At 43.4% G+C, this 26,830-nt stretch overlaps 2 protein-coding genes across 2 annotated transcripts in view; one reads left to right on the top strand and one right to left on the bottom strand.

The window, feature by feature from the left end:
• Positions 1-20,003, top strand: part of MYO1E (myosin IE) — a 76,489-nt gene extending 56,486 nt beyond the window's left edge. Inside the window, 11 exon segments of the mRNA XM_054272948.1 lie at positions 2,119-2,217; positions 5,913-6,057; positions 9,214-9,328; positions 9,999-10,168; positions 10,419-10,564; positions 11,027-11,173; positions 12,581-12,738; positions 13,173-13,265; positions 15,535-15,739; positions 18,292-18,461; positions 18,956-20,003. Of these exon segments, the coding sequence (XP_054128923.1) occupies positions 2,119-2,217; positions 5,913-6,057; positions 9,214-9,328; positions 9,999-10,168; positions 10,419-10,564; positions 11,027-11,173; positions 12,581-12,738; positions 13,173-13,265; positions 15,535-15,739; positions 18,292-18,461; positions 18,956-19,032 (1,525 nt within the window). The 3' untranslated portion in view covers positions 19,033-20,003.
• Positions 20,004-21,512: 1,509 nt separating this feature from the next.
• Positions 21,513-26,366, bottom strand: CCNB2 (cyclin B2). Its single transcript, XM_054272873.1, has 9 exons — positions 26,291-26,366; positions 25,114-25,242; positions 24,909-25,034; positions 24,345-24,515; positions 24,110-24,268; positions 23,587-23,823; positions 22,655-22,795; positions 21,996-22,106; positions 21,513-21,681 (listed from the first exon to the last, which is right to left on the bottom strand). Exons 1-9 carry the CDS (start codon positions 26,318-26,320, stop codon positions 21,580-21,582), a joined length of 1,206 nt encoding a protein of 401 aa, XP_054128848.1. The 5' UTR covers positions 26,321-26,366; the 3' UTR covers positions 21,513-21,579.
• Positions 26,367-26,830: the final 464 nt, after the last annotated feature.

Genomic DNA, 26,830 nt, shown 5'->3' with positions numbered 1-26,830 from the left:
CAATTTGCTTATTAGTAGCAGGTTTACTAGACCATGAAAATGTAACTGAAAAAGGAAAAACCCTTTCACAAAGCTGCTCTTACTGCATGCTCACAGAAGCCATGGAACTCCACCTTTCTGCTGCTGTTGAATAACTCCAGAATATTTAGCACTGAAACATAGACCTTGTGTAATATCTAAAGCTTGTATAATACCTTAGTTAGTCCAGAAATTGGGGTGTTCTTGAAATGTGTTTTTGTTCAGGTCCTGGCACAGCCACTTGGACTTGTATTCAAAACTGCTGCATTAGCTGAATTCCCAGACCCTGACCTGCTTGAGGTTGCTGCCTGAAGGGAGATTTTCAGTGTGTCTTTTCTCAGAAAGGAAAGGAAAAAACCAGAAAAATGTCTCAAATTCTCTGGTGCTGGACACTGATACTGGCAAGACAGTAAGAAAATGGGAGTAGTACTGTGGCTCCAGTGCATTATTCCAGATGTGAACAGGAGGGAAAGCTATAAACAGGAAAATGTATTTTTGTCCACCAACTTTGTACTGTACCAGAATTCTTGGAGTGGGTACAAAATATACTGGATTCCTTGAACACAGCAAGATTAAAATGTGTAGTAGTCTTTATTTTAAGCTAAAAGAGCAATATCACTCATCATTTAGTAAAATACCTCTCAAAAGTGATCTTCAAAAGGAAGAAATAACTAAAGAAATTTTGTCATTTGTAGCAAGGGATTTCAAAAGATTTTTCCCTTCCTACTATGAGTCATTTGAAAAAAAAAATGGGACATTTTATATTCAAATTTAACTTTGCAAAATAGCTAGAGAAATAACATTGAATTAACTGAGAGTTTCAGGATTTGAAAAACCTTCTGTAAAATCAGAGAAATAGTAAGTAAAACAAAAAAATGGCTTATTACAGACTCACTTTTAAAAAATTATATGTAAACAGATGGTCTTTTACCTACTGTTTGTTAAATGTGCAGGACTAAAACCTTAAAAACTGTTATAGTTCAGACTGAAAGCTAAAGCTTTTATACTTTGCTCTGTAGAAGAACAGCAACAGAATGAAAAACTGACCTTGCTTCTTGCAGCATATGACTTAGATGAGAAAATTAAGAAAATGCAAAGGAAATCAGCAACTGGAATTCTTCAAATCAAATTACCAAACATTAAGCAGTAGACTATGTAAAGATATGTGGACTAGCAGGATATGTAAGAAGAAACATAAAATCATAAATGTGTCACAGGTCTAGAAAGAGGGAAAAGTGCAAAATCTTTTTTGTTTTGCTGTTTTTCTGCTTTGCATTTCATGGGCACATCCTTGTTCCCTGATTAGAACGTGGCTGGAAGTGCTTGGTGAGAGGCAGCTCTGCTGGTGTTGGGATAATGATGCTTCAGTTCCCATGTGCAGCAGAGTTTCTCCACAGCCATTAACACTTTCTGTGGGACTGGTACCAGCTCAGCTTTTGTTTGTAATTTAAAATGTGCCATGGATGAGTCATCCATTACTGGCTGTAGCCAGTTTTGTGCCTATCCTGAATCCTTCCTTTGCAGCATGGTAAAATGAGGAGGTATTCTGGCTTTTCATCAGTATGCTGACCTGGCTTTCTTCTTTCTCATTCTTTGTGTAGTGAAGGTTTGGCATCAGGGGCTTTTTCCAGCCATCACATTTGGTCTTTTCTCCATAACAACGAGGAAAAAAATGTTACTGTGTTGCTGTTTGAGCTATGTAAAGCATAGGAAAAAACCTTCAGAAGAGAGCACAAAACAATTTCCCAATCCCTTGGATACCAGCTGTGTAATTGTATCAGTAATAGTTACTTGGCCTTTTATGGATTTTTATTATTACCTAAGAAATTTATACACAAATTATTTTGGAGATGGGAAGTTAAACTAGGAACAAATGATAAAGCTAATTTGCTACATATATTTCAGTGCTGTGATCTACCTGCATGGAATATCTTTCATACTATGCAGTGTGCAGGGTAACGTGCAAAATGAGATTCATTTACCTGTGCATGAATTTTAGCAATCAACAGTTAAACATGATTCAGATGTTTAAGAATGCCTCAATCCACAAGTATGCTGAAATCAAATGGATTTTAAGCCTTGCATTGTTTTTGTCCCCAGGGTAAAACATCAAGTGGAATACTTGGGTCTGAAAGAAAATATTCGAGTCAGAAGAGCTGGCTACGCCTACAGACGGGTTTTCAAGAAGTTTCTGCAGAGGTAGGTAGCACTGTTTAGAAGATTTGCCTAAACAACAGCAGGGTTGTTTACATGATGAGGAGACAACCAAAAGGTTGCCACTTTTGAAACCTTCCCATTTCTCCACATGTGCCTTGCTCAGTGATCTCCGTTACACAGAGATTTCAAAGTGCTTCAAAGCCTGGCTTTGTGTTACTGGAAGTACTTCATCTCTTCTGTGAACTTGCCTAAGCCTCAGTATTTGTAGTGCTATGAGAGGGTTTCTCAGAGTTACAAAGAATTCAAGGAACTGATGCAGTCCCTGAAATCTGAGTGTCCAACTGCAGGCCCTTGTCTAAAATGTTACTGCTCCACTCTCCCCATGACAGATAGAAGGCAGGTAAAGAAATCCACACGTGCCATTCACCATTGCAGTGTAAAGAGTAACCTCAGCTCACAGAGCTTGTTATCCTTCCACTGGTGTTCTGACAGCTGGGAATGGGCACAGCTCACGCCTCTGCAGCTGCTCTCAGAATGAATGAAAGCAAGTCAGAGCTCTGGAAGATCAGTCCTGTTCTTGGTGTCTTAGCACCAGCTGTTACCATGATTAACTACCTCCACTAGCCAGTGAAATCCTCTTAAATAGGAGCAGTTTCAAGGTTTGTACAACATTCAGCTTCTGTTCTTCAGAAACTGGACACATGCAGCTAATAAGTGCCCAAACAGGCTTTATGTGATAAATCAGCTTTTGCTGGAAGTTGTTGCATTGAATTTGAGGGTGTTAAAAACCCAATCAGTTTTTGCAAGGAATGGAGTATAGTTAATCAAACAGCACAGGACAAAACCATTAGTAATCCCTCATGATAGTACCAAGAATATTCTAATAATGCAGTAACAGCCAGACCTAAAATCTCTGAAAGTATGGACTTCATTTTCACTGAACAAGTATAAATTCCTTTTTCTTTATGACTTTCAAGCCTAGATGTATAAACATGAACATGCTACAGGCTATGTTACTGAACACAGACTGTTGCTGAGACAAATAACAGATTTATACTGTGTGTTAAATCTAGCCTGAACACAGACTGTGAGGGCTGGGCAGGCTCTGGGAATTCTGCACAGAGGAAAGCTACGTGGTGCTTCTGGATCCACAGGCAACTGAAACTCCTCTTATGGAATTCATCCTTTTGTTTCAGATTAATTAACTTTGTTAAATGTAACATTTTGTTATGAGTAAAACTCTTCCTGCACCCTTTCCGTTCACAGTTCCTAGCATCCAGAACAAGCTCTGTTCTGACCCCCAGAGTCAGTGTGAGTAAAATGGGGCTGAGGCATGGGATGACAGGAAATGCATGCTTGTACACTTGTTTTCATTGGGCGTGCCTTGGCAGCTCCATGCAAGTGGAGATTGCTGGGCTGAATAGACTTTTATGTACAAAATTTACATTTGCATGCAAAAAGCCACAGTCACTGAAAAGGCCTGTGTGTTCCCAAGCATAACCAGTCTGAGCTCCCACTCCCTGCTCAGCCTCAGACCTAACTGCTGACTGGGAGTTTGTAATACCTATCTGGGGGCAGTCATGATTTGAAATTGTTTCAGAAGCATGTTAAGAACACATTTAGTACTTGTGCTGAAATCATCTGCAAAATCATATTACACAAGTTTAACAAACCTGGATTCATGGATAGTGACATGACTGTTTCATGGGGAGCATGCACGAGGACACTGAGGTGCCATTGCTGAGCAGCAGTGAGCAGTCACAGTTGTCACATTATCAAACTGTGAAATGCTTAAATAGTGCATGTTCTAGAATTATCTGTTTGTTCTGCCCTCTAGACTTGTCACAGCAGTAAAATGTATGAAGTTAATTTGATAAAAAGGAGAATTTTAAATCTGTACTTACTTTGTACCCAAGAGCTCTTCACATATTAAAAGGTCTTGAATCACTTTTTCCCCTATGCCTTCTTTTGCAGCTCAGGAGATGTAGGAGAGAATTTGTAGCATGCTGAAATGTCATGTCACAGTCTCTTGTGTGGAAGGTAGCAGTTTCAGACACCTTTATGCATCTCAGCTCCTTTACCTTCAGACTTGGTCACACCCACCTACACAGCTGCACTGTTGGCAGTACATGATGAGCCTGCAAAGGAGGCTGGTAAATAAATGGGCTGGGAGTTACTTTAAGTTACAACTCCTTACTGGGTTGCATCTGTTTATCCCATAATACTGATAAATCACATAAACATGTATGTGCACACATGGTCTAAACACAGACTGTGTATAATACACTGCCATATTTAAGGTGGCGTAAGAGCTGCATCATTACACTGTCCAGCAGAGTACCTGAGCATTTGTTAACTGAGAGATTTGAACAGGAGAACATCAGTGGTTTGAATCCTACTGAATTATTCAGAAGTTACTTTCTTTTCATGCACCTTCTATTCAGAGGTGTTTGGGTTTTGTGATACATTTCTTCTTAACTGTTTGCTGTTTCTGTTTGTGTGGTATTGTTACTTAAATTGCATGATACTGTTCCTGCTTCTTGGCTGGATAACATTTTAGATGTGATGATAACAGGTAATCAACATTCCTTTAATCTATTTTCCAACAATTCCTTGTCTGATTTTTTGAGAACATTTTATTAGGAGCTGCCTAAATCATCTTAGGAACTTGGGAATTACAACAAACCAACCTCCCTACTTGATCCCTTTTTTCATGTGTTGAATGGTTCTACTAATAAGCAAGATTTAGTTTACATCACTTAAGTATGCCTAAGGCATTGAAAGGAAACTGTCAAGAGTAATTACAAGATTTTGGGGAGAAATTTGTCTCAATATATTTAGTTGTTTTCCAGTCTTGTCAAAGGAGCCCAGACAGGTGCTGCCAGAGCAGTTCCTTCCCCACAGACAGGCTGGGGCAGCTAAAGCCCAGCAGTGCTCCTTTGGTGGGCAGTGGAACAAGGCAGCTTTGTAACTCCAGCCTGGCAGCTCCAAAGCCCAAGTGAAGCCTGGAGAAGTGGGCAGTTTAAAAGGGGCTGCAGCCTGGCATTACTTCATTCTCAAGGCTTACAGAGGACACCATGAGAGAGAAGACTTTGTGCTTCTTTCTGTCAAAGTTAGAGCACTTCCCTGCTCCTTGGGCCCCTCTGTGGGGTCAGTTCCCAGAGTGCCCTCAAGGTAGCACCAACATCTCTGTGGCTTCTTCTTGCACCAGAGGCCAAGCCAGAGGCTTCCTGGGGTAGAGCCAGCACTGCTCCTTGCTTAAGGCAGCCCAGCTGTTGAGCAGGTGGGTTAGGAACACAAGCTGGTCACTTGCTCAGAAACAGAAAAGACCTTTGTAAGAGTAAGAGTGAGAAGGCTTGAGTGAGGAATTGGACATGTGCTTGGGAACCAGCTCAGAGTACCAAGGATGTAGCTGCTCAAACCTGGACCATAGGTCATTGTTGGTGAATAATCTCACCCTGGACTTAAGCAGATTCCAGCAGAACTTTGTGCAATGAACTGCTGCAGTTAGCAGACAGCATCTGGAGGTGGGAGATTCCAGGGCATTTATGTTCTCCTCAGTTCCTTGGTCTCACTAAACAAGAAACATCTTAATACTGTGCATCTTCACACACACCAAGCTCTGAGTGCTGCTGCCATTGTCACCCTCCCCCAGGGTAGTGCTGGCCAAGAGTCAGTGGTGTTCTGCTGCTGCTGTTTGACCCCAGGTTTTAATCTCTTCTTGTTGGTGGTTTAAGGTATGCCATTCTCACCAAAGCAACCTGGCCCTCGTGGAAAGGAGAAGAGAAACAAGGAGTCCTCCACCTGCTTCAGTCAGTCAACATGGATCCTGACCAGTACCAGCTCGGCAAGTCCAAAGTCTTCATCAAAGCTCCAGAATCTGTAAGTGTGCCAGAACACAATTCTTTAATTATGCAGCTGTTTGCTGAAATTAAAGTCCTGCCTGCCAAGTTGAGCATGATACCTGCTGAGGTGTGGGAAGTGTAAAAATCTGAGACAAGCTGAGCCTGTCTATCACAGAGCCTCTGTGAAGGGCACACTACATAAAGTCACTGCAGGGTTTTGGCACTTAATAGAGGGAGAATTAAATGCATCAAGAAGAAGAAAAATAGGTTATGAAGATGCTTTGGTATCAAGAACATTGGTCCTCTTCTCATAACGAGAACTATTGATGAAGGTAGAATAATGCCAAGGGATGGTAAGGACAGTAAATCAGTGTTCCAGAATGACTGCAATTTGAAATCCCAAAGAGAATATTAGGGAGGCATCACAAGGCTGGTTTTATCCTGTGCCTACTAAGTTGTGCAAAATCTGTTGGAAAAAAGTTTGCTTACTGTGCTGTTCAGGACAGTTGCTAAGGCAAATTTGTGCTCTGCTCACCCTGATGTATTCCTGGTGCATCAGGAGCAATGGGCCTTACTTTGTGTAGCACATCTTGCAGCTGAGCATCGATTTCTTGGTGCTTTGTCTGAAGTTACATGCTAAAACAAAAGCTGAACACTTCTATAGCTGCTCTAGGAACATATATTTTTCTAATAATTCTAATAATTCAGGCCATGACACTGCTGTGTCCAATCACATGGGAAGGTATTTGTTAAAGGCAGAAAAAGGATGTTTCTCCAAGGCATAATAGAAATTTTGTTGTTTCTACCATAAAAAGGGTAAGATATTGTTCAGGAATAATGGGATTTACATTCCTGCCTGCATCTGGGAGACGTGTTTATACACCACAGCATGTAGTGCTTGAGGTGTTGGTTATTACAGTTCTTCAGGTGGCATATTGGCACAGCAGGAAACTATTATGGGATTGATCCTACTTGGTCATGGCAACAACAGCCAGCCAGTTCTGAGGGAGTGTGAACTTTACCTGCTTCCTGTGGAGCATGGCTGTGGTTTCTGGGGATTATTGGGAGTTTTGTCTTACAGCGTTGGTGTGGTTTCCTGGTGTCTGTCCTGTTCAGTGGCCAGGTGGCAGTGCTGCCATGGGATTGATAGATCCAGTTCCCCTTCAGCCAGAAATGATCTGTAACCCAACCTGAGTGCTGCTGGCTCCTCTGAGAGGAGGACATTGCTGCCCAGTGGAAGCATCTTCCCATCCCAGTGCATTTCTGTGATGCAAAGTCCTGCTTGCATGGATGTTCATTTAATGGTGTATCTGTGAGTTTTACTGAGGGGCATTTCTGCAGGTTAGGACAACATGAAGTTGACTGGAAATTTTTTGAGGTTGTGTTTCAATTTTAATTAATGCTTTTAATTACTATATATGTTTTCTTTTTTTTTTTTTATGCCATGAAATCTCTTTGTAAGTAAGTACCAAAATGAGTCTGGCCTTTTTTATTTTATGTTGAAAATATTTTTACAAACTGAATATTTTAAAGAGTGATTTATCTTTTATTAAGAAAGACAATCATCTCTCATCTTATATTACTGAAATATTGGCGAGGATCGAATTGCTTCTGAGAAAAATAATCTTTTAGATGGTAAATGAAATTTTTTCTTTCTTCCACCAAAAAGAGCACCTGTTGTGGTTAAAGATAAAAAATACTTGATTTGCTTGAGAATGTAAAAGGAGGCTTTATAATACATATTTTAGGAAAGGGTCTGTGCAATATCTTTATTTCTGTAGTTTAAGAACTGTATTTTAGCTCAGTGATTTAGTTGAACTTCCTTAATGGTGACCTTCGGCTGCAGATGATAGATTATTTTGCACTGAGATTTTGCAATTAACATTATTGTTAGAGAAGTAACTCATGAGTGTTCATGAGAGACAGTCAGTATTGTCACTGTAACTGAATTGCATGGGGTTGGTCATGCTCCTGCTGCAGCTGAGGATGTTTTTGCATCAGGAGCTCTCATGGCTGTGCTGAAACCCCAACCAGTGCTTGTGTTCAGGAAGAGATTTTAAAAAAAATTAAATAAGTTTGCTGTAGATGGTGAATCGCCAACTGTGAAATAAGGTTTTGTGGATGGCAGAAAAGCTTCATTATTTACATTTCCATCACACACCTGAATAAATAACTCTGTACAGGAGCAAGTGAGGTTCTGTGGAAATGGTTTGCACCAGATCGAGTTTCCTTTTTCAGATCAATATGAACAACTGGTTTTCTAGGTTTGCATGGTTCAGATCATCAAAGTAAAAAAAAAAAGAAATCCTAAAGCCAGGTTTGCTTCTCATATACCCATTTTTGCTAATTGCTCCTTTGAATATTTAACATACAATGCAGGGAAATAATAAGCAACAGTCATGTTGGATTGAATGCTGCAATTTAGCCAAATGCTTGTGCTCCTGATAAGATAAAAATCCCATTTCACTGAAGTATGTAAAGACTGTAGTGAATGTGCTGTATCCTACAATAATTATGAAGTTGTTTAAAATGCATTAAATTTACATGTATTTTAATAGGACCTGGGATTCTCAAAAAAGGGGCTCCACCTGTTTTAATAAAATAGTATTTTTCTCTTGATTTCTGATATTTTAGACCTAAAAATCTTGCTATGTCATTCTTGTGAATTATAAGGTCATAGTTACAAGTCCTGCAGCCAGCTGACAACCTTCAGTGGTGAGAAGGAATGGAGCCAGTGGACAGGAGGGTCTGAAATTCAGCCAGGGAAGAAAGTTGCTTGTGAACAGTTGTGTTACACATGGCATAGATCCCCATAGGCATGATAACATTCTGACAAGAGAAGGAGGAATTTTGGAGAATGTGTGGAGGGAGACTGAATAAATGGCCAGTGGAGAACCTTGCATTGTACCAGTAGAATATTTCAGGGAGAATCCATATTCCTCTTCCTTCATCGTGGGGTATGGAACTTAATGGATAGACTGGTAAGAGCCACAGCCACTCAAGCAGCAGAGATTTCTTCCAGAGCCTTCCAGAAAGGCTTCCTTAGCATTCCAGTCTCAGATCCCACAGTTGTGGAAGAGGAGCCAGCTTGGATCTAGAGTGAAATGCACTGGAGAGTTGTCAAAAGTAAAATGCAGCTTTTTCTTGAACTTTGCATGTAAAATGTCTGCCCCACCCCACTGTCTCTGTACAGCTGTTCCTGTTGGAAGAGATGAGAGAGAGGAAGTATGATGGGTATGCCAGGGCCATCCAGAAGGCCTGGAGGAAGTATGCAGCCAGGAAAAAATACGTGCAGATGAGAGAAGAAGGTAGGTCAGAACTTCTGGTGGCAGGGACTGCACACACACATGGTTCCAGGAACAGAAGGAGGGACACAAAGAGGGGCAAATTCCTCTCTGTAGGCAAAAGTTGCATTGCAGGTAACTGTCTCAGAGTGATTGCACTTTATTGGAGCCCTGCAGTACCACTGATGAGGCTGACTGCTCTGCATGCTTGGACTGCCCAGTGTTTTGCTCTGAAATCAGAGCCAGACTGACTAGGACAGACAGGGGAGGCAAAAAAAGAAAACTTCCCACAGTTACACAGAATCTGAGTAATCTGTAGGTGATAAGATCAATCCATGGACTCCCCTGGAACTTAATTGTGCATGACCTGGGCTGTGTGAATGAACGTGCTGGGTTTGGAAGGGTTAATCTTTAATTTATAGCACTGTGAGAAATTTCTTAGTTCCAGAAGTGCTCCTAATTAACCAGAACTACTGAGCTTGCCACCAATGTATTTAATTAGGATTGGATTTAATGATCACATACATCCTTACCTAAAGTAAGTACTGAGTAGCAGTGCTTCACTGTTTTTCCAGATTACAAACAATGAGGTTCTTACTTCCCAAGAAATTCTGTGTGAAAGTTGGCTCTTAGAGAGCATGAGTTTAGGAAACCTGGTAGATGCTGTTAATCAATGTTTATGTTTTGTATTTAGCATCAGATCTGTTGCTGAGCAAGAAGGAGAGAAGGCGGAACAGCATTAACAGGAATTTTGTGGGAGATTACATCGGCATGGAGGAGCACCCCGAGCTGCGCCAGTTTGTGGGCAAGAGGGAGAAGATCGATTTTGCAGACACTGTAACTAAATATGACAGGAGGTTTAAGGTGGGTGGAACAGCAACATCCCTAAAGACCAGTTCTGCTCTGAGTCAGAGCTGTCTTCACCATCTCGTGGCAGGAACTGCCCAGCTCAGGGCCATGCCAGGCAGGACACAGCTGTGTGTTTGCAATGCCCAGGACACACCTGTGTATTTCCAGTGCCCAACTCACAGCTCTGTGTTCCCAATGCCCAGCTCACAGCTGTGTGTTTGCAGTGCCCAGCTCACAGCTGTGTGTTTCCAATGTTGTGTTTCAGAGCGTGAAGCGAGATCTCGTCCTCACTCCCAAGTGCATTTACCTGATCGGGCGGGAGAAGATAAAGCAGGGCCCAGAGAAGGGCCAGGTGAAGGAGGTCTTGAAGAGAAGGATGGAAGTGGAGAGAATTCTTTCTGTTTCTTTAAGGTCAGCACCTGCAATGTATTTTTTCCATTAATAGAGCAATTTGATTGATGAAATGGGAATTGTAAGCTTTCTTTTTGCACTTACTTGCTTTGGGTTTCGGACTTGCTTCAGTGACCTTCATATTTCCAATTTATCTCTAGTCAAAAAATTTGCCATTATTGAAGAAAAGGATTTTAACTGTAATTTTAATAGCACATGATTTTTTGCTAACAATAATTACTGTAAAATTACTAAGTAGTATTCCTTGTCTCTCAAAAGGGATTGTTTCAGCTATTCCATTATCAACTCCTGAAAAAAATCAAACCTGTTCTCAGAACGCAAGGCTCTGTAATTAATGCTGCTTGGACTTTGTTATGTTTTAAAAAATTAACCATGAGTACTCTGCAAATGTCATTATTAATGCTGGCTGTATGTGCTGATGACATTTTAAACTGGATGCTGTATGCTCTGATTTCCTTGCAGCACCATGCAGGATGATATTTTCATTCTACATGAACAGGAATACGACAGTTTGCTCGAATCAGTCTTCAAAACAGAGTTTTTAAGCCTCTTATCTAAACGATACGAAGAGAAAACACAACAAAAACTACCTCTGAAATTTAGCAATACGTGAGTTCTGGCTTTTCTCAATGGGCATTTAGGGATAAATGGTTTGTTCTTGCTGCCAAGGCAAATGATTGAGTGTGAGTTGTACTTTATTTACAATACTAGGAGGTAGCACAGTGTCAAACCCTGCATGTGCAAGGGTACCAGACTTTGTGCTTGCCTTGTCAGAGTAACAGGTTAGGATTTACCAGGGCCCATTGACACTTCCCACTCTGTGTGTGCATGGAGAGCTGCCTTTGTTCTCCTGACAGGGCAGGGCCTCTGCACAGCTGCTGCTGGCTCCTGGCAGGAGCAGGGAGCATCCTCTTCCTTCACCTTCACCTAGGAGTGCAGACATCTCAGTGAAGAGTTTGAAAGAATTCTGGGCAGATAATGTAGCACTCTGAAATGCTGAAGTTTGTTGTGGGTGCCAGGGACTGCATGGTGAAAGAATAATTCTAAGGAGGCCTCACTTAAGTAAATGATATTGGAAACATTGTTTAGAAACAAGTGTGAAAACCTAGAGCATGTCTGATGTGCACTTTGGCTGTGAGGACATCCTGGAAACAGTCCCAGCAAACATGTGCTTTTGTTAATGCTTCCACCCATTAAGGAGATCAGCAACAGCAGGCCTTGGATTTGTATGTTTACTTTATTGCCTTTAAAAAGGAGGAATTACAAAAAGCAACAGGAGATCACTAATTTTGTTTGGAAAGGGTGTAGAAGGATAACTGAAGTGAGGAATATTAGCATAATCTAGCATACATTCCTGTACACTGAGAATGAAAAGCCAGGAGTAAGTGTCATGTATTGCATTCCAAAACCCTATCTGAGTACAGTTCAGAGCAGATGGGTAGTGTGGAAATGCTGGGAAGGAGAGAGAGTGTGTGTGTGTGTGTGTGTGTGTGTGTGTGTGTGCACACCGTTATGGGAAATAATGTGAAGTGAAGGGTCTGAGGTGTGTGTGTGTGCAGAGCTGTCCCTTACAGCTCAGCACAGGCCCTGCCCCGGAGCACCCAGGGCAGTGCAGAGCCAGGCACAGGGTGGGGCTGTGCCTCTGACTGTGTGCAGGGCACGGTCACAAACAGCAGAGGCAGCACAGAGACACTGCTGGCTCAGGGCTGACACATCTCCTACTTGAACCTTTGCACATTTTTGTTCAAAGCTCACTGTCCTCTCCAGGGCATCTTAAACTTCCTTTGAGAAGCTGTACCAGGAAAGTTAAAATATAAATTACGAACATTTTTTTTAAAAGCATGGAAAAAAGATTTAATTATGTGTTTATGTCAGCTGAGTCATTCATGGAATGCAGATTCTCAGTCTAAGCTTTTAATTTTATATTTCTAAGTTATCTGCTGACAAGCAGTACTGCCTTGATTTGATGTAGCAATTCTGGTTTTTTTGATTTGTGTGTTCACATGCTTCTGTCAGACTTGAAGTGAAGCTGAAGAAGGAGAGCTGGGGGCCCTGGAGCAGTGCTGGTTCCCGACAGGTGCAGTTTATGCAGGGCCAAGGAGATGTGGCCATTCTCAAGCCAAGTAATAAAGTGCTTCAGATCAGCATTGGACCAGGGCTACCAAAGAATTCCCGTAAGTAGGAATTTCCTCTGGAAATTAGGGGTTTGTAAAATCAGAGAATGGTTGACTTTTTCTATCCATGCTTGGCTCTAGCCTCATCATGTTCCATATTAATTTGTCTGTAATACACAGAGATCCTAAGGATTACAGCAGAGTTCCTTGCTGCTCTGCAGCTGTCAGTGGTCCTGCCCTTGTTCGCTGTAGTTGCAAGAAGGCTTTGCTTTATATCCTGAGGCTGAACTGGATCACTAAAGGGAGAATATCCCAAAGTCCTCCTTTTTGCACCTAATGCTTTGTAACAGCCTGGCCAACCTTGCAGGAGTCAGATTGCCTATTCCTGAAGATGAGCTCTTTCTGATCCCAGAAGAGGGGCTCTGGCAGCCAGCAGGCCTTACCTCATTAATGTTACTGTGAAGGAGTCACAGAACGTTGCTGGTTTCTTCCAGGTCCTACAAGACGGAGCTTTAGCCAAGGCAGAGGATATTCCAGTAGGTCTCAAAATCAGACTTATCCTATGAGAGCTGCACCACCTCCTCCAGGTAAGTCCTCTTAGCTTGGGCTGAACAGAATTCCAGGTAAAGGCTCTTGGTTTTCTCCTGTCATCTGGCAATTTTTACCCATTAAAAAAAGATTATGGTAACAGTTTAATTTTCTCTGTCAAAGACCCTGCCTGGAAAGCATCTGTTTGTAGGCATTTTATGAAGTGTCTTGCTGGATATTCCCCCAGAGCTGTCCTGCTTAGTGTGGATGTTCAGACACTTGGTATAAGCCACTCAATCTAAACCTGACCTTGCAGCCTTCTCCAGTGTGAAGGGCACAGGCTCTGTGCTTATCAAGCCATGGACAATGCTTTGCAGTGAAACTGCTTCAGGGCCAGCAGAGCACAGAATGCAGGTTGTGTCTCATTGTCCTGCCTGTCAGACACGTTCCAGCTCCTGTGTGCTGGGACACAGCAGCTGTGCCAGTGAGCAGCATGGCTCTTTCTGCAGGGCACTGATGTCATCAGGGTGTTCCACTTCTGCCCTGGGCAGATAGGATTCATTTTGCTTGTGAACTCACAGGGAAGAACAATATTCCATTGACCCAGCATTTTCCAAGAGGTTTTTTTTACTTACACTCCCAGAGTAGTTTCTTTTTAACAAAGAGTTTCAGTCAGCTGCTGTTTATTGAGAAGCACAATGCTAATGGTGGAAGTTAGGGGTGTGACCAGTCTTGGTCACCAAATTAAAAAGACAATTCCAAATCCTCACAGCTGTATGAGTCAAACTAACAACTGTGTGACCTGCCAGATCAGTAGTGAAGTGGGAAATTACTGTAAGAGCTGACCTGTGAGTATTTGTGCAGCATCAGTTAAAGCAAGGACAGTCTGGTTTCTATTTTCAAAAACTGTTTCAGCAGTTTTATAGCTAGGAGAATTGCTACTGCTGAAGTTAAGTGCTGTGATGACCCTCAGGCGTTGGCTATCACATTTAAAAGGTGAGTAGAAGGCTTTTCTACAAACCTCTCTGTAGGCTACAGTGGCTTTGGTTGTTTTTTTGAATGTTAAACTCTCTTGGAAAGTAGCCACACATAGCTGGAAAAACAAAATTGCAGACAGGTGTTACAAAAGAGTTCCAGTTAAAATGCTCACACTGTCAAGGGGTTTAAAGCCATGTCATGATTTGGGCAAATTCATTCTTGAAACAAACAATTATCTGGGTTCTGCTATTTTCGCATCTTGTTTTGAAATCAGTGGTGCAGTAGCTGAACAGAGTGTTCTGTACAGGTTCAGAACAACCCAAACCTTTATTAACATCACCATAATGTCTGTGCCACCCTGGCTTGGATTGCACAGTGGGGTTTGTGCAGGAGTTTCTGACCCTTAAGTTCTGCCACAGCACCCAGAGAACATCAGAAGCAAAGAGCAGCTGTTGGAAGCAGTAGGTTTTCCCTGTAAAGGTGCTGTGATTGTGAATTCTCCTCTCTGCACAGCTGTTCTTTCTGCTCATGTTTAGCAGGCATAATCGCAATGGCAGAGCAGAGGCTCACCCATGTAAATGAGAAAACTGATTTTTAATAGAAGCATAGCTCCCCTTTTGTTCCATAGGAGTTTTAGGACTGTAAAACATCCAGACTTGGGCTCTTTAGGCCCTGATACTGCAGGTAGCTCAGACATAGGTGGGTTTGCTTTAAATTAGAAGCATAATTATGTATTTAAAGGCATATACCCATGTCAGTCCTAGAAAGTGCAAACTCCTTTCCAACTACCAAAATAGCATCAAGACATTTTTTAAAAACAAAACAACAAAAAAGCCCAAACACCCCCCACCCACATGCTTGTTAAAATAGACAAATATTTACAGCAACTTAATAAAACAATCAAATTCTTTGAGCATATGGTAGACTGAGTTTGAACTTCAGAAGAAGGAGAAGAAATTTGGATATGAATTAGCTATGGATATGATTAATTATGATTATCATAAGCAGCTTTGGACCCTGATCTGGATAAAATATTGTGCACTGCTTTAGAGGAGTTGGTGGTACCGTGTTACCTGAATGGAACTCAGCTAAGAGCTAACCCTTGTGCTTGCTTGGAACACCCAAGGCACAAGTCTTAAACCTGAGCATGAGTCCATGAAGTTGGCAAGCCAAAAGAGATTGTCAGCAGCCCAGAAACTGGGTACAAATCAGCATTTCAACATGATTTTGTGTTTGGGTTCCTTGATAGTGGGGCTCTGTGACAGCTGAGTCTGACAGCAAAGCCACCAAAGGTTCCCTTTACTGAGCTGGAGTCTGGGCTGCACTCAGTCACTCTTTATTTACTTGCAGGTCAGCAGCAGAATGGAGTAATAAATCCCCCCCAGGGTGCAGCCCATCCCCAGATGCCAGGAAATCAGTGGGCCAATCAGAGGAACCTGTACACAAACATGACACGACCGGCTTTACCACGGCAAACGTCAGGAGGATCAGGCAAGATTTCACAGCAACCACAAAGCTTGGACTTCTTGAAAGTACCTGACCAAGGAGCAGCTGGGTAAGATTTTACATTGACTCTGATAAGAAAATGTCCATTTTTACAAATATTTCTACACACTCAAACTGTTCATGACTGATACACTCTGTGCATCAATGACCAGCCTGTACTATTGAACTGTACTCAAAGGTTATCATCCATTCCATCAGATCCCAAACCATACTCCATCCTAGACCCATAGGAATAAAGGTGAAGCAGTTCTGGTTTAGTATCTTAAATTTGAATGTTGAAGGCCTTAAAAAATGATGTTTTTAAGTGACCCCACAGTTTCTGCTTTAACTCAGCCCTTACTCCACTCTCTTGTAGAACATAGTGGAGCTTTACTGTAGTGGGAATCTTAAGTGTCACTTAATTGTCCCAAGTCTGCTGCCTATTCAGCAGTTCTAGGAAAAAAAGGAAAGAATTTAGTTTAGAAGAAGCAGTTTGCATGAAGGGGGGTTCTTTGAGCCAGCAAAAGTACATTTATTTCTAACCATATCAAGAGCAACTTTTTGTGCCAGCAGCCCTGTCTCAGCTGTCAGTCAGCAGAGAAGCTCCTGGGCAGGAGGAGTGTTTATTGTTTATTTATTGTTCTGCACTAAATTACCCTGTTGGCCTAAGCATTGTTCTGCTGTGTTATCCACCAAGGCTGATTATTAAGTAGATTAGTTACAATGTAAGTGAGCATTACAGACCTCACAGTTATCAAACAGTAACATAATGTGCACAGTTGATAGATTTTGAGAGTCAGAAGTGCACCCAAGGGTTCCCAAGGAAAAGCTTTCCAGTTCCTAAACACAGAGCCCTCAAGCAGGGTCAGGCACATCCAGAGGTCTTTGCAGTTGTACTAAATGCAGTCATTTTACCCCACTGTGCCAAGGGTCAGCCATAAGATATTTCAGGCATATTTAGAGCTTTTCTTTGTTAAAGATTAATCTTCAAATAAGAAAGAAATCAGAAAGAAATAGCCACTGCTACTTATTTTACGACTTTCAATCTCATCAGCACATGCTAACAGACACATCTCCATCTTGTAATAACTTCCACGGCTTTTAGTGATGAAAGGTTCTTGTCACAGGTCAGCTTCTTCCTTAACTCTTTTACTAATATTAGACTTTACTTGGTCTTGAGGCTACAGTTCATGTAACAACAGAAACACATCAGCCACAGGATAAAAGCAAAACCCAACATGCCAGCTGTTCTGCAGCAGTAACAAACCCAAGTACTCTTAGGAAAGTGACATTCCCAAGGCTGTCTTCCTGAGCATTATGAGCTCCTTTTTTAATACCCTGAAAAGAAACAATATAACTGTATTCAGCAGCGGATTTCAGACACAGTTCCTTTGCAAAAGGAAGCTGTGAGCTGGAAGAGGTGTGACTTTAGTATTTCTAAACCAGTGATACATAAGTAGGTGCAATTTTTAAGGAGTAGAATTGGGTTTATTTTTAGCAAAGCTGTAAGAAGGATACAGTGATACTAACAATCCAGTGCAGGACCAAGATTAAAATCAGCAGGCTGCCCCCTGCAGCAAAACATCTCATTTAAGATAGTGGAGTTCTACCACAGCTGCACAAAAGCTGAGCTATTTTCCACTGTGCTGAATTCTTTAATTTCTGTACCTAGGTCTAGGTCTCCACAGTGTTTCCTATCCTGAGCAAAGGCAGTAAGTAGATGCTGAAGAACAGGAGAAAAATCTCTCCCCTCATAGATACACTGAGAACTGAAGTGCTGTTATAATCCATACTTATCTTATTTTCTGGTACAGCTCACTACAACGTTAGAATCAGAGCCTTATTGATAAAACTAAGCCTAGGACTTCATGTAAGTAACTGTAACCCTGTCCTGCAAAAGCCATGTTACATTATCATGGCATTACTGACATGATCACAGTTCATTCTCCTCCACATCATTCCATTTTTAGTCATTCATATTATTAATTTTAAACTGACATACTGAGTCTAATACCTGTTCTCTCTTCCAGCCTTTATTAGCTGATGAGCTGGCAAAAAGCATTTCTTCCCTCTTTCCCTTTCCTAATCTTTGGAGTGGTCACAGCTGTGACAGTTTGTGCAGCATCTTCCCTGCTGCTTCAGAGTTGGCTGTAACAGAACAAGTCCATAGATGGCCCTGGAAGCTGAGGGAACTTAAAAGACATGCAAGTGTCTGTTACAGCTTAGTCACAAGAATGGTAAAGTAGCAAGCCTGTGAGCTAGAACTTTGTTTTTGATACTGAGAAATGAATCACTGGTGACACTGGGGCAAGGGGAGAGACACAGCCTGAGCTGTGCAGATACCAAGATATGCATGAACTGCATGCACACATTTGCTTCCATTTCAGCTGGGGCACTAAATGTCTTCTAAGCATTGGAACTGCTGTTGGGACCTCATCCATTTCCATAGGAAAGAAATGACAAGTCTGTCCCTTTCACAGGGAAGTCTCGCACCGCTGTATTTAATTGTAGTGACATTCAAGAAAATGCATTTTCCCTTTGTGTGCCATTGTTTGCAATGAGTGCATTAAGAGAGGGGTTGCTGGGGCTGAGGCTGGAGTCTCACAGCCCTGCTGTGTGCAGGGTCCGCAGGCAGACGTCGAGCCGCCCGCCGCCCGCCGGGGGCCGGCCCAAGCCGCAGCCCAAGCCCAAGCCGCAGGTGCCGCAGTGCCGCGCGCTCTACGCCTACGACGCGCAGGACACGGACGAGCTCAGCTTCAACGCCAACGACGTCATCGACATCCTCAAGGAAGGTACGGACACAGGGCTGCACTAACACACTGGGCTCTGGGCACAGGGAGCTGGGACAGGATTCCTGAGCCACCCCTCTTCATCTTCTCTTGTTGGGCGTGCAAATTCCCATACTGGCCCAGGGGGCAGAGAAGCCTCCACCCCAGTCCAACCTCTTCACTCAACAGGATGTCACACAGACCAAGGAGCTGTCACTGGGTGCTGCAGAGCTGTACACTTAGCGAGACACTAATTCTGGCTCTAGAGGAAAATTAGCCTAAGTCACAGCTGTAGCACAAGAAGCAAAATGTAATTAACTGGTTCCAACTCTGGGTCTCCAAAGCACCCTCCTCAAGGCAAAATGATGTGGCCAAAAGATGAACACATTCCAAAAATCCTGTCGCCTCATTCCTTCCCAGAAAGGCTCACACTAAGTGAGCACAGCTTTGCAAGGTTGCCCCGAATACACAGAAATGCTTCCAGAGCCTCACTCCTTACCTTGTTGTCCTTGTTACAGATCCTTCTGGCTGGTGGACAGGAAGACTACGAGGGAAACAAGGACTGTTTCCCAACAATTATGTCACCAAGATTTAAAAGACTGTCAGAGAAAACTGGCGTGAAGGTACCAGTGGTTGAAGATGTTTCCCCTGCCTTCAGGACACTGTTCTTCCAAGGTCTGCCTTCTCAGCAGTATTTTCACCAGTAAATTGTGTATGAGCAGGAAGAGTTTCCCACAGTACAGACTTTGATTTTTATCTCAGCACCATACAGCAATGAACTGTCCAATTATTTATTATATTTAAAACCTGGTTTAAACACCTAGAAGAATGCTCAGACCTACCATCTTCCTGAAACAGGTGCTTTACAATCTGGAACCAGGGACTTCTAAAGGGGTGTATTTATTAAGTGCCTTCAGCTCAATATCAGTAACCTTTTAAATTATCTACTGAAGATAATGTTGAATGCACATTTCCTCTAATGCAGATCATTCTGGGGAACATGTTAATAAGTATGCTGCTACACGTCAAAAAGAGTTAGGCTCATTTGGGGTATTACCATCTGAAAAACTACTGTGATGGTCTATTTAATTCTGTACAGAGATGTAATGGAACTGGTTTGTGTTTGCAGGTGTGTTAGGGACTCCAACAGGCACTGTAAGACTTTAAAACAGAAAACCACATAGTACTGTATGATAAACAATGTTGCCTTCTTCAAGATTTATATTATAATATGGCTGGCCCATGTTGGATTTATGTTTAATACTCTACCTGTTATAGGAAGTGTCTTTATGCAGAGCTGTACATTTATAGAAATAGTTATATACTGTATATAAAAACTGGTTATGATAGAAACATGTATAAATGTATAATGCAGTAGTCCACTGTTCTTATGAGGTAGTACTGCTAGAATTTTTATGCCAGGTACTTACAGATATGCACTACTCCTCCTTTTAAATAGCAAAAGCACAGGTCTTACTGCCCAAGTCTGATTGCCTCCCCCAGAGTGGCTGTTGCTTGCCCTGCAGTTCTGAGAATTCCTGCTTTGCCTTTTGATCCTCCATAAAATAAAACACAGGATGATCAACAGGTTTGTTCTCTGTGAAGTTTGTTCTCACATATACAAACAGATGCCTTGACAACAATGGCTTCAGCATTTTACTGCACTGACTTCTAAAGAAAGAATCCCTTTCTTCACTCCAAACCAAATTATTTTCCCTATGCCCAGATGCAGTGACATGCATTTCATTCTCTCATCAGTTAAAAAGCCCTGCAGGTGCTGGTATTAAAAGTTGCATAAGCTTTAAATACAGCTAAAATTCTTGAATCCCTCCCTCCCAAACCATTGCCTACATCTGACTTAGGTACACAAACTCCATCTTCTACAGCAGCTGTTTCTGGCAGCCAGAAATGAGGACCTCACTCCAAGGCAGGAATAATAAGGAATGAGGAATGAGGCAGATTTTTCAGCAGTTTGCAGCAAGTGCTAGGCTTACTTATCCCAGGGGAGAGAAGAATCTCCTGCTTGAGGAGAGAAAACCCAGTAGAGCTTTAACATCCTCCCACAGGGGAGCACTGAGGTCTAGGGCAATTCTGTAGTGTTGGAATCTTGCCTTCTACATCAGAGCCAGGCACACTCATGAAGAGATGCTGGAAGAGAGGTACTGAGTTCAGCATAACCTGGGGACTATCAAAAGGTTTGCTTTAACATTACTTGTACAAGATTATTTTAACAAATAGACATACATGAGGCATTGGGGCAGAAAAGTTGCATTACTTATATGCTTGTATTCCCTGGGCATACAAAAAGATGCTGACAGATTAGAAACACAGACAAAAGCAAGCAAAGTGCCAAGGAAGTGACAAGAACTGCCTTATGATCCCAGGTACAGAGGCTTATTGGAGAAGCAGGGGGAAAAAGCTGTGGGCAAGCAAACAGATAATGAAAAACCTAAGGGGGTTCTTGTCAGGAAGTGGTGGTGTCAAGGGTGAGCTGCTTTCAAAAGATTTCATGCCCACAATTCCACATCTGTATTCCCTGCACAGCTGTTAGCATTACAGGAGACTTTCAGTTCTTCCACCTTTGTTCCCTTTGTTAAGCACACAGAGAAACACAAAGATTTACAAGGGTAATACCTGTTAAAGATAGCCTACATCTTTCCCCACACTTGAAGATGGCTAACTCCAAAAAAAGAAATAAATTCCAGTATGCTTTCTGGAAACAAGGCACTGAAAAAAGTACATATTTAGTGTTCTTTAAGGTACAACAAAAAAACCTGTCTGCCTCCTCTATCTTAAGAGTGAAATAAGTTAATAAATATAGTGCAATATATAAAGCTTGGAGATTCTCTCTGGAAACAACCACAGAGAATAATCAAGCCCATTTAACTGCAAGTTGTAACAATCACCTATTTAGTCAAATGTCCCACTTGGACATTAGATTGCAAATATGTAGGTTGTACCTTAAAGAGTCACACTCAATATTTAAAAGAAAGGAGGTTTATTCTTAGATAGAAAGCTGTATTACAAAGCAAATTAAAACGTCACCTTCAGTGTGAGTCAGAAGTGTCTGTGGGAGCTGGAATGCTATGTACAAAAGCAGGAGACAAAGTGCAAACCCCATCAGCCCTGGCTGCCCAGGGCTTCACAGCAGCGATGCAGCCAGATCCTTGATGATCTCACTGTTCAGCTGAGGGATGGTGCTGATGGTCAGTAGTTTGCTGCTTGCATACTTGTTCTTGATAGCCTGCAGAGAACAGAGATACAAAAGTTTCATGCATACACCATTGATACTCAGGCAGGTAATTTTGGGGCAGCTTGCCTGCCTGCTTGAAAAACAAGCAAACAAACAAGGCTGGCACTGAACCATTTTGCAAAGTAACAAGAGCACAATTTGTCTAAAAGGTGTTGCTGTTAACATTAATGCAAAAGCCTCTTCTAGGCTTGTCAGAGCAGCTTATGCTTTAAGATAACATACAGAGTATTTACCTAAGGAGCTACCATATGCAGCAAAGATAATTTTGATAACATCAGAGAAAGGATTTAAATAGTTATACTTACAGTGTATTTTGTTAACTTCTCGTTCACTTTGACTACATTCTTGGCCATATGTTTCATGGTCATCACAAGGCCGTCTTCTGCATAGCCAGTGTAGTACTGCTGCTTTGTACCCTGCAGCAAAATGGTCACAAACTTGAGATTTGTGAGGGAGGAATTGCTGCTCGAGGCACAATCACTTCAGGCAGCAAACACCCCGAGCTCACAGCTGAGCCTCAAGTGCTGGAAACTAGCTGTCAGTTGAAATGACAGATCCAGAGTCATCTGATGGACAGAAGTCTGTACACATCAATTTCACAGACCATGCTTTTAGACTGAGCACAGGATAAAAAAGCAACTACCAGCTGAATTACAACTCACTACTTATGGTCCGTAACTTCACTGTGCTACATGTACTGCAAGAATTATGAAAATCTGCTCTTACAGTGTAGCTTCAGTAACTCAAAGCTTTCATGAGAAAACCCTTTTGTACCCCAGTATTCACAGAGAAAAGGATTGTGAGTTTTTACTGGTACATTCCTTATTCTACCTACCACTATGCAGCAGGCTGCCCACCCATCATTCCAGCACCAGCACTGTCACCAATTAAACACGATTTTTAAAGTACTTTTTTATTAGCTGGATTCCACTGAGTGAAGAACAAGTTTGATTAAAGTGCTCACCCATTTGGTATGTCCCAGAACCCTCTGAGACAGGCACAGGGCAGCAGCTGCAATCTCTGAGGGCCGGTGGTGCACCATGTCATAGTCTACCAGGGTCAGCTCCATCAGGTACTTTGCCAGAGTGTGTTGCTTGGCATCGGCCTAGCAGGGTGAGAGCTTGTTAAAGTTTCACTTCACTTTAGCATTATCACTCAGAATTGCTTATTGTGTTCAAAGAACAAAACAAAAATAGCAAAATCTTTACTACAGTTTAGGGACCATCCTTTTAACAGACATTCCTCTCAAAATCAAGACCAGCAGCCATTTGGAATTTAGACACAAAGTCAAGGGAGGAATTTTAACAGAAATCTGCAGTATCAGGTACAGCTGTGCCCAATTAGAGACACTAATGCTCCCTCTGTAAAGCAGACTAAGGAGGGGAGGTGTAAAATGAGGTAGGGAGAAACTTATTTGAGTTACCCAGTGGTCTGCTGAGGTAACTGAAACCCGCCTCAAGTGCAGACAGTCACTTGAATATAATTACTGAGGTGGAGAAAGAAAGGGGTGGGTCAAAGAGAAAGCTTATCTTTTGATTCTTAAATAACACAATATTTACAACCAGAAGTTACAAAGAACTGCAACACTGCTAGTGTTTTACTAATAAGTACCCTGATCACCAGGATTAAAAAGATTAAAAGCACGGCTTCTTAGTTAAACAGTAAAATTACTGCCACTAAGGCTGAACACGGGCATCAGTGAATAGAAAGGTGAAATACTACAGGCTGCCACAGTGACATTGCCGTGTTAGGCCACACGGTGGAGTTTCAGAGCTGAGCATTGCTTCATCCAGCATTTAAGCTGGAGGAGGAAAGGTCGTGATAAAAACACTAGAAGCAATCCTTACAGGCTTTACCAATAGAGGGAAGTGCTGGATAATGAGTACAAGTACCCACCTCCCCAGCTTTTGATGCTCTTCTTAAGAAGTGAATTGGAAGAGGTCGCCCCAGGTCAAAGTTTAATTCTTTAAGAATAATCATTTCCATTTCTCTAATTTCATTACTGGTGTAGGAATTATCAGTAATATAAACAAAGTCTGCTACATCAGGACACAAGATCTCTTCATATTTTGAAGCTACAAGCATCGCTGTTACGCCCACCAGCTGAAGCTTCTTGCGAGGTACTGGATGATTCTGCAACACAGACATTCAAAATGCAGGCCTTGAAGTGTCAAACTCTAGATAATCAGATTCATATTTATCAGTTTAGAATGATGAACGAGGTTTTCACTCTAGGCAAAGGTGTCTGTATAGGCTTAAAGAAGGCAGCAGTCTGAGTTAAGGTGCTGCACTGTCACAGCTCTTACACACAGAGCAGATCCTGCTGATCGTGTGATTTCTAAAGAAAAGTTAAATCCTGAACTCCTTGACAACCATAGCAAGTGAGCAATTCCCGAGCATGGCCTGGGGGAGATCTCACCTGCAGGAAGCGATCCAGGATGGCCACACACATGTAGAGGGTCTCCTGCAGGAGGCGGAACCTCGAGTGCACCTGCACGAGCCAGTCCACCAGGATGGCGCGCATGCGCCCGTTGATCGTCCTCCCGTCCAGGTAGTGCGGACGGACGGACTGCTGCAGCTGGGGGGACAGACAGGGGTGGGTGAGCAGCCAGGCAACCCCCCCGAGACACCAGGGCAGCCCTGGGGCACCCTACCTCGAGCTCCCTCAGGTACAGGTAGATGTCTTTCACGTAGTCACTACACAGCTGGGGGTTCTCCGAGTCCTCTGCATCGATGTCTTCGATGTTGTTGAGCAGCACATCAGAGAAGGCCTGGCACAAATCCTCCTCCTGCATGGACACGTCCATAGGGACAGGAGACAGAGCCTAAGGAACAGATCACATCTGTTAACACGGGTCCACTGTGTAAGTTTCACTTTTCCTTTGTTTCCATGTTTCACCCGTCACTAACGCAACTTCTTTAGATGGAAGCTTGGGCTCCAGCACAGCAAGTTTCCACTGATATACCACAAACACAGAATCCCAACATCTTCCAGTAATTGCCAGCTAAAGCAGAAACTTCATCCAGTACTTCAGCAGCTCATGCTGCCACTTGAACATCATGCATTATGTTTAACTACAACATGCATTGAACCAAAACCTCGGTACAGAGACTTTGTTTCTTCAGCAGGGGAATGAGACAGAGCCACAGATAAACTATTGTGAAGGTAGAGCTCAAAGTTGCAAATCAAATTAAAGAACAGTATCATCAGTTCCTACCTTTGGAACATCAGTTTCTTTGTTTGCTTCATTTACAGCAGCTGGAGCTTTAGGCAGTACAGTTCCATATGTCACCTTGCTAGATGCTTTCACGGGCTTTGTAGATGCTTTGGGGCATTCTGTTTTCTGTAGTGAAAACATTTATTATTAGTACAAGGCAACAATCCAACTTCTCCCTGTATAGAGATTTCAAATGTTCCTTTACCTTGGATATGTGTGTTCCTCTTGTTGCAAACTTATTTCCTATTTCCTCCAAAGCAGACCTTTTGCCAGTCACTTGAGTTTTTGCTTTACTTCTAAGGTCAGGCACAGCATTCTCCGTCCCTCTACGGATCTAAAATGATAAAATTGCAAAAGTTTAAGACTCAGAGACCAACAACTTTCCAATGCCTGACTCCATTACAGACTTACCACCACTGTACCTACTATGCATTACTCAACCAGCTTTTACTTCTTAGCCAGTCACATATATACATATATTTAGAGGAAGAAGTCTCCTCTCTAGGTTCAGAGCACTGTGCTTCTAAACGGTGCTGTAAAAGTAGGCAATGCACCCTATCTCATACTTTTTAAGGTCAGAGTGCTCACCTGCAGTTAAAAGCTCTCACACTTGCACTTTGTAACTCTAGTAGCGCCCCCCAGAGGATGCATAAAGCAAATTCCTGGTTAAACACATACCGTGTGAATTTAAAAGCTATGCTGCACACGCAAAAACTAATATTCTTTGTTATGGATAGCAATTAAACCACCAGGCTTCAGTTTTTTTCGTGGAGTTCACTTTAACCCATTAGACAATCGCCACAGAAGCGAGGCTCCTGCAGTCCCTGCCTACGCCTCCCCCTAGGGCAGCTTTAGTTTTCCCACTCCCACGTTCCCCGCTGTTCTGCGGGGGAGGCGCGGGCGGCCAAGGCCAGCCCGAGGCGGGGGCAGCGCCCGCGCTGCGGGAACGGGGTCCCCTCCCAGCGCTGGGCCGCAGCTCGGCCCGGCCGCCGCCCCACCCGCCGAGGTACGGGGGGGGGCCCGGCTAGCCTGAGGGCCGCCCGCCGACCCCCGCCGGCCTGAGGGCCGCTCCCCGACCCCCATCGGCCTGAGGGCCGCTCCCCAACCCCCATGGGCTTGAGGGCCGCTCCCCAACCCCCATCGGCCTGAGGGCCGCCCGCCGACCCCCGCCGGCCTGAGAACCGCTCCCCAACCCCCATCGGCCTGAGGGCCCCCCGCCGGCCTGAGGGCCGCTCCCCGAACCCGCGCCGCCTGAGGGCAAACACCGGCGGGGCCCTCGGCCACCGGCGGCCCCTCTCTCGCCCGCCGCCCCCCCACTCCTCGCCCCGGCTGCTCCTCTGTCGCCCCCCCGGCCCACCCGCCGCCCTCACAGGGGTACTCACAGGGGCACGGCGTGTCACCTGCAGCGCCATGAACACGGACACAGGGGGGCCACTGTTGCCGCTCCGCACAGAAACGTCCCGCTCTCCAGCTAAACTCGCGGCAGCTGTCGCACGCTGCCGCGGCTCCATTTAAACACTGTCCTGCCCTACTATTGGACAACTTCGTACAATGCACGCATCCGATTGGTCCGTGTGCACAGGCCCCGCTCCAGCAGGAAAGGGCTGCAGCGGCTTCCGGTGCGGAGGGCGCAGCGGCTCCCTCAGGGTCCGGTGGGGTTTAACCCGAACCGCACCGGTACCGGCACCGCGCCCGAACGGTCCCAAACGCCTCCCCGCGGGCGCTCCCCGCTCGCGACAGGCAGCCGAAGGTTCAATAACGAGTCCCGAGATTCAGGAACTTCAACGTTGTCTAAACCAACAGAAAAGTTTACTTGCAATTCTTCTCCAGAATTGCACTCTTAAAATAAGCACTGAATTCCAAGGTTCCCATTTAGCAGGATAATTTACTTCAGCTGAACGCTGATCCTTCACTAACAGTTT

The sequence above is a fragment of the Melozone crissalis genome, unplaced genomic scaffold (assembly GCF_028551555.1).
Source record: "Melozone crissalis strain CALT ecotype California unplaced genomic scaffold, PUWL_Pcris_2 ptg000014l_1, whole genome shotgun sequence".
In the NCBI taxonomy this organism is placed as follows: domain Eukaryota; kingdom Metazoa; phylum Chordata; class Aves; order Passeriformes; family Passerellidae; genus Melozone; species Melozone crissalis.
This window is presented reverse-complemented; position numbering and strand designations above follow the sequence as displayed.

Bases quoted from the DNA above. Each gene is read 5' to 3' on its own strand.
- CCNB2 (XM_054272873.1), bottom strand. From the start codon at position 26,320: ATGGCGCTGCAGGTGACACGCCGTGCCCCT. The intron at 24,269-24,344 runs GTAGGGTGCCCC...CTGTCCCCCCAG, and splicing joins TGTACCTGAGGGAGCTCGAG to CTGCAGCAGTCCGTCCGTCC. The intron at 22,107-22,654 runs GTGAGCACTTTA...ATTTTGCTGCAG, and splicing joins TTCTGGGACATACCAAATGG to GGTACAAAGCAGCAGTACTA.